We start from the raw sequence: 10,067 nt of genomic DNA on the forward strand, positions 1-10,067 counted from the left end.
TTGCAAGTGACTCAATTATATATAGCCTACTGGCATAATATCTTGGTTACTAACATATTGCAACAACAAAAGCAACAACATACCCAGTGTAATCCCACAAGCGGTGTCTGAGGAGGATAGAGTGCATGCAGAACTTATCTCTACCATGGGTTACTTGAAAATTGCAAGGAAAAAAGGGTTGGGATCCATTCAGTGTTAACCAGAGGTCTAAGATTTTAATCCAAAGGATAGAATTTTTTTTCTTTAAGATCGTGTTACTTCTTTAGTGTAGTTAATCTGTGGATTTCTGAATCAGTCAGGGATAATGTCTGCGTACACTCTATCCTCTCCAGACTACACTTGTGAGATTACTTGAGTATGTTGTTGTTGTTGCACATATGAACCAATAGTGTCAAATGTTGTTTTTTTTCTATCAAACATTGGGAAGAATATATTCATGAGTGTCTCAGTTCTTTTCATAACAATCTTTAGTCATTCTCCAGCTTATCTCAAAGACTAAATTGTTTTATTTTTGGACGCCAGTGGACACTCATATAAAAAAGAACACCAAAGATAAATCTCGAGTGTAACCACAAAGTTGGATTTATTTGCATCATTCCACATGTAGCAAATCAAGAACTGTTTTCTGAAAAAATGCAGAAAAGCCTTCTCAACAATTCTTTTATGTGTATATATATATGTCCAATTTCTATGTGACAATTATCCTTACACAGGGTTTTTAGTCATAAACATTGGAACAGAGGGTGCTAATTCTGTGTGACAATTCTTGTGTGCCAACCGCATGAGGCTGAAGATATGGATAAATTTGAAAAATCTACAACACGGAATTTTATCATAAACATTGAAACAACCTCCAAAAAAAGAGTGTTTAATTTATAACTTTGTATTTGAACACAAATTTGGAACTTAAAAACTCAATGCCTCAAGTAGTCTTATATCTTATTAACTTTGAAATAAAAAGTATTCAAATTTTATACAAAAGAGTCAAGAGAAAAGAGAGAAACTTCTAAGCACACAACAGATGAATAAAAGATGATCAACAGTTCTTAAAAAAATTAGTCAACTCCTTGATTTCAATGTGAGAATGATTAACTGAAATTGGATTATCTTGATCATCACTTTCATCACTCGACATTGCCATGACATCCTCAAGTGCTTCATCCTCTGGTTGATTTTGTTCTATGTCTTGCTTTCTTCGCTCTGTTTTAATCCAATCTTTGAAACATACTAACATTTCCAATGTCTGCCCAGACAATGAGTGGTTGTTGTCTTTGTTCTGCTTCCTTTCTTGACTAAACGCATATTCTGATGCTACGGTTGAAACTGAAACATTTAGCACATCTCGAGCCATTTTGGAAAGAATTGGAAATGGTTTTGAGTTATCCTTCCACCATTCCAAAACATCAATTTTAGAAAGTCGGTTGCCCCTAGGCTGCATGAAATACGAATTAAGCTCGTTAAAGTTTTTTTTGTATTCACGTAAATCTTCAATTTCATCCCAAATATTAAAGTTAAAAGCCTTTGCTTTTTTAGAAGGCTTAGTAGAACTAGAGGTAGAAGTGTTTGATTTATCACTATCAATTAATTGTTTATAATAATCGTATAATGCAGAAGTATTTGAAAATATACTAGATGTTGCAGTTTCCAAATCTGGTTTTTCTCCCTCTTTAATTTCTAAAAATTCATACAATACTCTTGTCATTTCTTTTACATAAAATTCTTTTATACCAGGATTTAATACAGCACCAATTTGAAATATAGGTGGCAAAGGAATAAAATATTTTTTGAATTTTTCCTTCATCACAATAATAACATCTTTATAACTTTCATTATCCTTAAATTTAGAAAGTAAAAAAGCAATGTCAGTTATATAAAGTAAAATAGTACTAACAGTAGGACTAGGATTACCATAAAATTTTAGAGTAAATTTATAAAATTTTGATAAAAAATCGACAATATCTTCAATAATCTTCCAATCTGAATCAATTAAAAAATTGGCAGAATTTTCAATATAATTATTATATGTAGCAGATATAGGCCCCCTATATTCATATGCAACATCTAACATGATGTATAAAGAATCCCACATTGTGACAATATCTATTGGTACTCTTTTTGGTTTAAGGTTATAATCTTTGCAGTTTTTCCTATATTCCCTAATTCTTGTTGTTGAATTACTTTGAAAAATAAACGAAATAGCTCCTCTAACTTTGGTAATATAAGAATTAAAAAAATCAAGGCTCTCACATACAATTAAATTAAAAGAATCATATATACATTTAACATGAAAACTATCATTCAAAGGTGGTATAGACTGTATTTCTAAAGTTGAAATAACATTAGTATCATTAGAAGCATTATTAAAAGAAATACACATAATTTTGTCATTAAGACCATACAACGTCAAAACATCCCTCATAGATGCAGCAATAAAAGGACCATTATGTTTATCTTCAATATATCGATAAGCAATAACACGTTTTTCCATTACCCAATTAGAATCTATCCAATGACATGTAACCATTAAATAATCTAAGTTATGAACATCACAATCAATATCAAACGAAAGAGACACTCTACATTTAAGTTGCGAAAATAAATAGCGTAAGTATTGTTGATATTGTGTATAAAAATTCATAACATCATTTGCACAAGTAATTCTAGGAATACCATTAAAACTAGGATTATTATACACTCTATTAATATATGTAGTAAAACTTTGAGGAGTAGTAAAGTCCAAAGGTGTTACACTAGCTATGGATATTGTCCTTTCTTTCCTATGTTTATTATTATCATTAAATAATTTTTCACTACTTAGATCAATCGATTGTTTCGTACTAGGACCCTGAGATTCTTCATCATCCTCACTCGATACACTTTCGTGATTATTTTTATGTGCACAATGTTGTGCATGTGTTTCATTAAATTCTGAAGAATCATCTTTAGAATTACGAGGTAATTGTTGATTAATAGAACTACTAACTTGTGTCTTACCTTTATTCTTACGCCCTCCCATACGTAATATACCTTTACTTGAAGACATTATATGCAAATAAAATAACAAAACTAACAAATTTAAAGATAATGAAATGAATACAACAACAACAACAACAACAAAAACAAAAACAAAAAACTCGGTATTATTCCACAAAGTGGGGCTTGGGAAGGATAATGAAATAAACACAAGAATTAAAATTCTAAAGTAGTAAAATAAGAGTTAGAACGAGTTTACCAAAATGACGTATCAGAAGCAGATAAAAACATCCCAAATTATTATAAAGCCCGCAATAACCGAGAAATTTGGTCTGAGACAAAAATAATAATATTTATCAAGAGCTCTGAATATTTGCTACTTCAATCTTTAATAGCAACAATTTAAGAGAGAATTTACAGTTTAGAGAGAATGTGAGTGAAAAAAATGACGTTAGTAAGGTTATTTATAGTTGGGGGGGAAATGGGAGTAAAGTATAATTATTTAAAAAAATGTACTAATTTTGGGCCGTTGCCCAACGGCTAGTATAGGCCTGAATAGGAAAATTTTGTGGTGGATTATTGTGCCGGGCCTGACGGGCTTTTAATTATGATGGGCCGGTCCCGGTTCCGGTTCGGGTCCCGGCCAAGGATAAAATTGTAAATTAAACAAATTAGGGTTTTATTTTGCAATCCCATTTATAACATTACTGCCTCAACAGCAGCAGCAGCAGCAACAACAAACAAACCCGAATTTGAAGACACAATCATGGTAGTTTTTTCTTCTCAATATTTTTTCTTTTTTTTTAAGTTATTAAAATATACTATATACTAACTCTTTTGATTGAACAAATTGATAACTAAATGCCTTGTATATTTGTTTTGTTTAGTATGTGTTATTTGATGTAAATCTTGAGGCTTTTTGGGGATGTAGTTGATAAACTCTTAGGTTTTGTCTAATTAAAGGTTTTGCTTTTGTGTTTTTTGGGTTTGTACAAAGTGTTATTGTTGAGATAGCAAGTATGGCCATTATCTTGGAAGTGGCTACTTTTGAAATTAGTAATTTTCTGAAGTGGAGATATTAGAATTTGTACTTGGAAGTGTTATTTAGGGTGTGTTTGGTATGAAGGAAAATGTTTTCATGGAAAATAAGTGGATTTCATAGTTATTTTTGCTAAGTAAACCAAAATATTTCGTATTTTATATGTAATCTAGCAAAACACTATGGTGACGGATGGAGTGGGGTGGCGGGGTGGGGCTAGTCAACTGGTGGTGTATGGGACGTTCCGGGGGATAGTCCTAGAGTTTGACCAACCAAACATGGAAAAATTGGAACCATAGCATACACACCGGTAATCCAAGATTTTTGTCCTCTTTTAGTATCTGCTAAAGTAACTGGATTTCTTCAGGAATTTTTTTGTTTTTTTGTGTACCCCATCATTGATGGGCCATCAAGCATAGTGACTAGTCTTGTATCTACTGTTACTTCTCTTCTTATGTGGGCATTTGTTATAATATCTTGACATATGTTGAGCAGTTAGGGAGTGTTGATGAAGCGACTGCGACTTATCTTCTAGTTGCTAGTAGAGTTCTACTGCATTGGTAAAGGAACTACAGGTTGATTATAGTTTATAACTTTATGAATGAGATTCCTTGTTTTCTTTTTCCTCGCTTTTTCATTTATTATTTTCCGTACTCAAAAGATGTATGAAAGTGTAATGTTAGTACTCCTTACTTTTGGGGTGTCCTAAATAAATTCGTTCTTACTCGTCAGGCAGGCAAATGTTCCATCTTCATTACCATTTGTATGGGAACTTGCTAATTAGGACTACTTTCTTCATCAAAAGGACTTGCTTAGGACTATTTTGTACATTTTTTTAATCCTTATGTGAGAGAGTGAATGTTTAACTGTACTTTTTATGTTTTCAGCCGAAGCAAATTCACGAGATCAAGGATTTCCTTCTGACAGCAAGGAGAAAGGATGCACGATCTGTGAAGATCAAGAAGAACAAGGATATGGTTAAGTTCAAGGTTCGCTGCTCCAAGTACCTCTACACGCTCTGTGTCTCCGACTTTGAGAAGGCCGACAAGTTGAAGCAGTCACTTCCTCCAGGTATAATGCTCATCTTTTGGTGCTTACATTTTAGTTACGTTATTCCATTTGGCTAGTTTATTTGCTCTATTGTTTGCTAATCATCTATGTAGTTCATGAATCTCATGGTTTCGAGTATATTTTGATGTGTAGGATTGAGCGTGCAAGACCTTTGAAGATGGCAGAGTTGATGTATTTTTTTTCCCTTTGATTAGATACTGGAGAATCAGAACAACTTGTGTTCCTTTACCATTTCCTTTGTCCTGCCGAATATCTAAAGTTTTGTTCATCTTAGATATTGTGTTGCTTTCTCAATTATCAGCTTTTAACTTTATTTTGAATCCTAATGCATATAATTTGCACAAGTCTTTCTATTTTATGAGGAATTTCAAATTGTGACAGAAATATTGATAAAGAGTGATCAACAATTCTTGCTACCAAAAACATAAATATACCCTTCCCTACAAATTTGAGAAATAATTGGACAATTGCTATTATTTGTTGGGATTTGAGTTCTATTCATTCATGTGTAATTATACAACTAGGATAATCATAAGGTTTACAAGCAAAAAATCTATGATAAGTATCAAGTGATAATTAATGTAATAAAGATGACATTTTATTTATTATAACAAATTAACTACATTGCTAATGAGAAAATTATACAATATATGTAACTTAAATCCTTATATATTCAACGAGTGTTTGATATTTGCAGATTTGTATATATCACATGCGCTTTCGCAACTTATTCAAACGTTCCACATCATATACAGCCAAGTATGTTTTGGTCATTAATTTTTGGTAATTATTTACTTCCTTATGTATTCTTCCATGCCATTTTAAGAAAAATCTTACGGCATTAATTTGTCATGAAGGCGTTGACTCCTCAAACTCATTTTTTTTTTACTTAAAATTCTACATTCCTGAGTTAAAGTTGAAATAATAGACAATATTAGAAAAAAGCCATTAAGTTTTGCAAGTAATATTTCATTATTTGAAAATGGAAGTTGGGTCAAAACGCCTTGTCAGTTCTTTTTTCTCTGAAACAAAGATGAAGATCAATATTTATCAAATCCAATTGTTTTAATTGATTATGTACAGAAAACCCGAATATTACAATAATCGCTATTTGTGGTTCACATATTGCATATTATTAATTTAAAACCTAGTAATTTTAAGAGAGATAAGAATTCAGGATCTATAAGCTTCAAATTTTGACTTCGCTTTTAGCTTCAGAACTGTTTCCTCGTCCCTCTGCACAAAAGATGTGGGCCAAAAAGGAAATTCAGTTAGATTTGTCTATAAGCAATTAGTCATAAGTAGTCTTTATACAATTATTATTGTAAGAGAAGACAAAACAATTTTGCAAGAATAAAGGGCTTGCCCTAAAACTTTGCTGTAAGGAAAATAAAGAAAAATTCAATTATTTTTCTCTTAAACAAATCGTCGAAGAATTGCCAGTATGGCTTTCAAGTGAAAGAGTACAAATGTTACTAGATCTTCTGAAGTTATTTAGTGAGACTATAAATTACCAATTGCATGTAAATTGACACACGAAAAAGACAAATCCACCATTATGGGGGTAAAAAAACATAAAACTTTCCTAATTTTGTTGTGGGAAACAAAGAATATAATAATTTCTCGGCTGGGCCAATTTTTGTTTAATTAAACTTTGGCCAAGCTTTTAAAAATTAGGCTAAAGTTATCGACAGATTTTTGAACTTGTACGATTTTCCATTTTAGACTTCTAACCAGACGTGGGACTATCCTGGATCTCGAACACAAGCTAAACTATGCCATTTGAACACATCGTGCCGCTTATTGGTACGCATGCGTACGATAATCGCTTTAAACGAAAGCGTGAGAGACCAAATTTTTTCTTTTTTAAAATTTTTAATCATTAAAAATTAATTTTAAGAAAAACTCTATTTTAAAATCTATTTAAATAATTAAAAAAAAACCCAACCCATCCTCTTCGATAGCCCACTTCGCCGCCGTCGCCGTCGCACACACACACACACACACACACACACACACACTCCATCGCTCGCCGCTCACTTCAAAAAATCTATTTAAACAAATCTTCATTAAAAATTGCACCATTTTTTTAATTATTTAAATAGATTTTGAAGCCGAGGCGGAGGCGGGTCCTAACGGGGCAAATGAGGACGCGATGAAGTGGGCTAGGTTTTCAGATCGAAGAGGATGGGTTGGGTTTTTCAGATTTTTTTTAAAATTATTTAAATATATTTTAAAATTAATTTTTCTTAAAATTAATTTTTTCTATTGACATGGCTTATTTTTATTGGTCTATTTTTTCAATGTCACGAAGTGTAGCTCACGCACCACACTTGATCCGGTTTTGTATTCAAATGGCACAGTTTAACTTGTGTTTGAGGGTCCAGTTGGTCAACGTCTCAGTTGGGTGTCTAAATGGAAAATCAGGATAAGTTCAAGGGTCTATCGATGACTTTAGCCTAAAAATTGTGATCCCTGTTAATCAAATTATAATCACATTTACGAAACTAGAAAACGTATGTTTATTTCTAGCCCACAAACTGTGTTTCCTTAAAGAATTTAATCCCCTCACAGGTTAAAGGTTTGGATTAATTCTTCCAGGATAGAACGAAATTCTATTCTGCAATACCGGCAATGGAAATTGTAGAATTTCAGCGAACTCAATAAATGGTAGCAATGACACGACACTTACTGATTTCTGGTATTGAAAACAATGCAGTATGAGGGGGGGAAAATCTGTTTTCAAAAAGCAAAAATTTATGAGGTTTTCATTTCAGTGTCTTTCAAATGAGGCGAAGCCTCGAAAATTTAACTCTATTTTGATCCGAACGGTGTGAAAGTGCTGTTCGGTGAAGGAGATGACCGTTGGTCATCATTATGCGATGGGGGAAATAATTCCGTTGAAAAAAAAAAACTAATTCCGTTGGAAAATAATTCCGTGAATTTAATTAATTAAGTTAAATTCCGCATGAATTAATTAATATCAGGATTGGAAATATTAAATAATGAAAATAGAAATAAAATAAATTTGGTCCAAAAAGATTATCAATCAATCAGATCATTTGACCAAATCCAAGTCCAAATCCGAAGCCGAGCTATGACGACGGCGCAAGGGGTGGTCCTCTTCTCAACCCTTTATGAGCTAGAGAATGTGTTGCTTAATAGAAGCACACACATAACACTTTCAACCACCAATGTGGGAGAAGTGCTCACTTGAAAGGTTATTTTTCAACCTTTCATTGCCCTCCACTTTTGTTTCCCTCCATTTCCCAATTCATGCTTCACCTTTAAAGTCCCTTTTACTTAATGCATTTCGGACTTTAAACTCAACAATCCCCCACATGAATGGGGAATGGCTATATATGAAACATGCATGAAAAAAAAAAACTTATGTGATTACAAGTAAGGATTAACCGCATCTGGGTAAGTAGGTTTCCCTTTGAACTTTCCGTAGTGAACATACATCGGATATACTCGATCAATCGGTAGATTTGATATTCTTGAACCGTCGAGCTTTAATGTATATCTAGACAACATATGTCACACACTTAACCCTTAATTATTCTTGGTTCTCATTATTGTGTTCGTTTCAGCCTTGAACACCGCCTTGTTTCATGAGTGTGTAGAGAATCGGCCTTACTCTAATCCCTCTCGGCAAAAGCCTTCCACTTCACACTTACATAAGTGATTCCTAAACGTGTCATCCCGTAGATACACAATTTGATATACTCCGTATCAAACTTAGAAACCATTAAAAGCCTTTGCGCTTTATCATTGTTCCGAACATTGTCTTATTATGAGAATGGATTGAGTTGGACGACAATGTTGAACCGTCATTCATAACTTTGTTTGATCTCCTTGAACCTAGGTCTTGGGATTTCCAGCCAGCTAGGTGGAGTTACCATTGTTATGACTTGTTCTTGGCCATAATCCCATTCCCTTTGATGATTTATCAACCGCCTCTCTAGTTAGGCCTTTCGTAAGTGGATCCGACACATTATCCTTTGACTTTACATAGTCAATTGTGATAATTCCACTAGAGAGTAATTGTCTAACGGTGTTATGTCTTCGTCGTATGTGACGAGATTTTCCGTTGTACATAACGCTTCCAACCCTTCCTATTGCAGCTTGATTATCACAATGTATGCATATAGGTGCCGCTGGTTTAGGCCAAAACGGAATATCTTCCAAGAAGTTCCGCAGCCATTCTGCTTCCTCACCGGCTTTATCCAACGCTATAAACTCAGACTCCATTGTAGAGCGAGCAATGCATATGCATTTGGATGATTTCAAGATCTTGCTCCTCCTCCAATGGTGGAAACATATCCATTTGTGGATTTAACTTCAGATGATCCAATTTGCATTACTATATCCTTCAACTACCTCAGGATATTTATTGTAGTGTAAAACATAGTCTTGAGTGTATTGTAAGTACCCCAAAACTCGTTTCATTGCCATCCAATGAGTTTGGTCAGGATTACTTATGTAACGACTCAGTTTACTTATTGCAAAAGCTATATCTGGTCGTGTGCAATTCATTATATACATCAAACTTCCCAACACTCAAGCATAGTCCAACTGGATTTGCTTTGATCTTGATTCTTTTTAGGAGCAAGGTTTACGTCAATCGGAGTTTTTGCAACTTTAAACTCTAAGTACTTGTATTTTTCAAGTACCTTCTTTACATAATGAGTTTGAGACAAAGCTAGACCTTCAGGAGTCCTAAGAATTTTGATTCCTAGGATTAAATCAGCAACTCCTAAGTCTTTCATATCAAACTTGCTAGCAAGCATATGCTTAGTAGAATTTATGTCAGCAATGTCTTTGCTCATTATCAACATATCATCAACATACAGGCAAACAATGACTATGTGATTTGGGACATTCTTAACGTAAACACATTTATCACATTCATTAATTTTAAATCCATTTGTTAACATTATTTGGTCAAATTTCGCATGCCATTGTTTGGGTGCTTGCTTAA

General features: G+C 33.4%; 1 protein-coding gene across 1 annotated transcript; it reads left to right on the forward strand.

Annotated features, from left to right (window-relative positions):
• Positions 1-4,887: 4,887 nt before the first annotated feature.
• On the forward strand, positions 4,888-5,360 carry LOC132060583 (large ribosomal subunit protein eL38; the record flags this gene model as incomplete). The annotated part of the gene is made up of 2 exons (XM_059453582.1): positions 4,888-5,083; positions 5,216-5,360. Coding segments are annotated over 2 exons (219 nt in total), but the record flags the coding sequence as incomplete, so codon positions are not given.
• Positions 5,361-10,067: the final 4,707 nt, after the last annotated feature.

The sequence above is a fragment of the Lycium ferocissimum genome, chromosome 6 (genome assembly GCF_029784015.1).
Source record: "Lycium ferocissimum isolate CSIRO_LF1 chromosome 6, AGI_CSIRO_Lferr_CH_V1, whole genome shotgun sequence".
Lineage (NCBI taxonomy): Eukaryota > Viridiplantae > Streptophyta > Magnoliopsida > Solanales > Solanaceae > Lycium > Lycium ferocissimum.